The sequence below is a fragment of the Podarcis vaucheri genome, assembly GCF_965113315.1.
Source record: "Podarcis vaucheri genome assembly, contig: HAP1_SCAFFOLD_265, whole genome shotgun sequence".
In the NCBI taxonomy this organism is placed as follows: Eukaryota; Metazoa; Chordata; class Lepidosauria; order Squamata; family Lacertidae; genus Podarcis; species Podarcis vaucheri.
The window spans coordinates 1-3,453 of record NW_028118681.1 but is presented as its reverse complement, the minus strand read 5'-3'; the positions used below and the strand labels follow the sequence as shown (position 1 = coordinate 3,453).

At 43.2% G+C, this 3,453-nt stretch overlaps 1 protein-coding gene across 1 annotated transcript; it reads right to left on the bottom strand.

The window, feature by feature from the left end:
• Window positions 1–1,236: 1,236 nt before the first annotated feature.
• Window positions 1,237–3,133, bottom strand: LOC309524472 (DGAT1/2-independent enzyme synthesizing storage lipids-like; the record flags this gene model as incomplete). Its single annotated transcript, XM_082242414.1, has 3 exons — window positions 1,237–1,726; window positions 2,322–2,461; window positions 3,073–3,133. Coding segments are annotated over 3 exons (306 nt in total), but the record flags the coding sequence as incomplete, so codon positions are not given.
• Between the last annotated feature and the right edge of the window lie 320 nt (window positions 3,134–3,453).

Below are 3,453 nucleotides of genomic sequence, written 5' to 3'. Positions count from 1 at the left end.
ATACTAGTTGGCGTACTTCAACAGGACTCCCATGGCTGGTGGATAACCCTTCCCGGTCCACATGCCGGGTAGTCAATAGGAGCCAATGCTCCTTCCAATTCCTGTAATAAATAAAGTTGTGGCCTTTTATGCCCATTAACCTTAAATAATGTGTCCAGTGTCTTCATTTCACTTGGGGGGAGGGGACTTGCCACGCAACAAAGCCTACTCCATGTATTCCATGTTCTTGTTCAGCAAGTGAGTGTTTTAGTATCGTCATTATGCTGTCCAAGTCCTGAGACTCAATGAGCATACACAAGAGCTTCTGCAGAAAGATTTGTGTTGTGATTTGAGGACCCGATCCCCGCTTGGGTAATGAAGACACGTGGACACAGTATATCAGATCAAGAAAAGGCCACAACTTTATTGATTACAGCATGTGAGAAGGTATTGGCTTAGGCATTGGACCACAGCAAATTTGACTCCACCCACTTGGAGAGGGGTGAGTCTGATGAGGGGTTAACCACCAGTAGGGGGAGCCTGTTGATGCAAAAACAACTATAAGCTCTCCCCTGATGTCACCGAGGGTCATGCCATGGCTCCCAACCACACAGGGCATCGGACAGGATCCACAACCGCCGGATTCCTTTAACGGAATACTCATAAGCGAAGGGGTAGGCGATGGCCACAGCTTGCCCTTCCATACACCAAAAACACATTCCAATGCCTAACCGCCACCCGAGCCCAAGAGGCTTGCCGGATTGGTGAGGAGGCTGGGAGAACAGTGCTGTCGGCAGTGCTGGAGCGACCCGCAGCCACCCGAAACCTCACTCTAACTAAAGCAAAACAACAGCCAAGAACCCTCCAGATGCCCCACAAAAATTACGAAGGCGAAATAAGAGTACAAGTGCAGGTAAAATCACTGGACCCCTTCCTCCAAACCTCACAACTCCAGAATCGGAACAGGAACTTCCGAATTTGTAACTCTTCCACGTGCTTGGCTGAAACAAGATCATGATGAGCAGGAACACTTGACTCGTGGAAAATCTGAAGCGCAATGGTGGGGAGAGCTGGCGCGGCCGCATTTGAGCGGCTAAACCATGCCCCTGTGGTGGCCCCTGATTGGGTGCCCAACTGGGAGGCGTGGCGCACCAGCAATGATGAGAGTGCTGGGGGCAGAATGCCCCCTGCGTGACACGGGAATCGCCTCCCGCTCGCAATCCCTCCCCTCTGGAAGGAGGAGAGGCTTTACAGGGCTCAGATCTTGGAACAGCCTTTTATAAACATAAAAGAAGTGTCACTGTTTTGATACAGAAGATTTGTAAACATTACTCTTTCATATATAGCATTATTTCGAGGTTCAATTAAACACTCACCTTCCCATTACACTCTTTGATTCTGGTGCTACCAGTGTAAGACTCCAAATGGGGGATTCTGTGAGTTTTGCAGGATAGGACAAGAAGGCACTTAGGCCCTTCAGCATGTACACCAAGGGCTGAGCTAATGACCTAATGACCTTTCACAATAATTAATATACAATCCAGCACAATTCTGTGTATCTTAACTTAGCTTTAATTACATAATAATTGAAGTTTTCTATTACAGATGCATGATCATAAACATTACAACTGCTTTATATGGACTAGTCAGCTTTGTAATACTTATCAAACCGTTCTGAAATAGCTCTTAATATATTTCCTGGCCTTTTTTGGTGTTTATCCCGAAGATTTTCAATTGCAGTCTTTGTCTGTTGAAAGAAGAACAAAGGAATATTGTATTATATCAATATATTGCAAAATGGATATTCACAGTTATTCATATCTGTGAGGAAATGCTAAAGGGATCAGAACCATTAGAATAAAGAATCCCTTTTTTTCAGTTACATTTTTTTTTTTTTTTTTACCAAGAGCACTGTATCAGAATGGCAGAGATACAACCAAACATAAGTTCCTTGGGCTGCTTGGTACGTATTAGTTTTCCTGCATGGTTGTTCCCCCCAGCTATGTGAGGAAAACTGCAGAAATGCTATTGAGTTATATTTCACTATGCTCAGTGCTATTTTTCCAGAAAAAGAGGTGCCTGAACTCACTATGGAAACCTCCCTCGTTCTCTTAGAATGGCAATGGCTGACAGGGCTAGTGAGAAAAAACAGTCACCTCCTGGTTCCTTGCCTGAAAACAGCACAGCAGGGCATGGGTAAAAAGTAGAATGGAGTCTATATCTCTGGTCATATATAATGAGCAAGTCAGTAGGCAGAAACCATTTTATAGAACTGAAAAAGAGAAACCAACGGGGGGGGGGGGAATCCTGCTTTTTTACTTCCAGGTGTAGAGTTAACTTACTTTTTCAGCCAGCTCTGCAGCTGTTATATTTGGATCATATGGGATGGGTTCTCCAATATATGTCCTCAGTTTCACTGGAAGTGGCCCATATACGGGAAGGTAGAGAAACCGTGTTTTCTCATATAACCATCTTGTCAGCCCTATGTATGAAAGGGAAAAGAGTCTGTAAGAAAGCGATCCCATATCAAATTTGAAATTAGTTGGCATTCTGAGTTTTAGCAATTCCAGTCAATCCATCCCAGAGAGGAAGAGTTAAATAGTATGAGTCCTTTGGAAAAGAAAAAGCAGCGTATTCTTCCAGCTCTTCTCTGCTCTTTAAAAATCAAGGTCATAAGTTGTAAAATAGACTGCAGAATATGGTATTTTTCCTGCTCAGTTCCCCTCCATGTTGGGGTTCCTACCACTTTTATAGATTATAGCTATCTTTTAAATCTAAGAAAAAACTTAGCCGATTCCCCCATCTGCCCCCCCCTCTCCACTGGTTGCCTTCCCCAGAAGATGTGCTGCTTCTCTCCCTCCCGGGACGCTCCCTGGAACCCCTCTGGAGCCCTTTCACTCCCTCTGGCTCCGATGTCACTTCCCTGACACAAGGACATGTTCACTTAGTCCTGAGACGGGCAGCACAGCTTTTGCAGATCAGTGTACACTAAATAAACTCTACTAAAAGGTAGTAAAAAGATATTCTGTTTCTTAAAAAATGTATATTATTATAAAATCTTTATTGCCTGAAAGCACATTTCTTGATACTCACTTGACTTTCCAATGTTCCTGTATGCTTCACAAGCATTTTGTGTAAATATAGGGATGATGGGCTAAAAGAATAAAATCAAAAATCAAAATCAAAAGGTAGCTGAGAACTGGAGAATAACTTCACCCCACCCGCTCCACCTTTATTTTGGTTAAGGACTAGGAATAATGCTCCGCATCTGTTATTGCAACGACAAGCCTGATGTAATTGACTTCAAATTGCACATGCTGTTCCCCAGATTTTGAAGAAATTGAAGAGGAAAAAAGCTATTTTTCTTTTTAAATGTAATTGATTTTAATAGCTTTAAAACAAAAAAAAGCAGTGGTGGGAAATACAGATATCATTTGACCCCCAAACAGGGGATTTGCCATCCTCAACTACTTA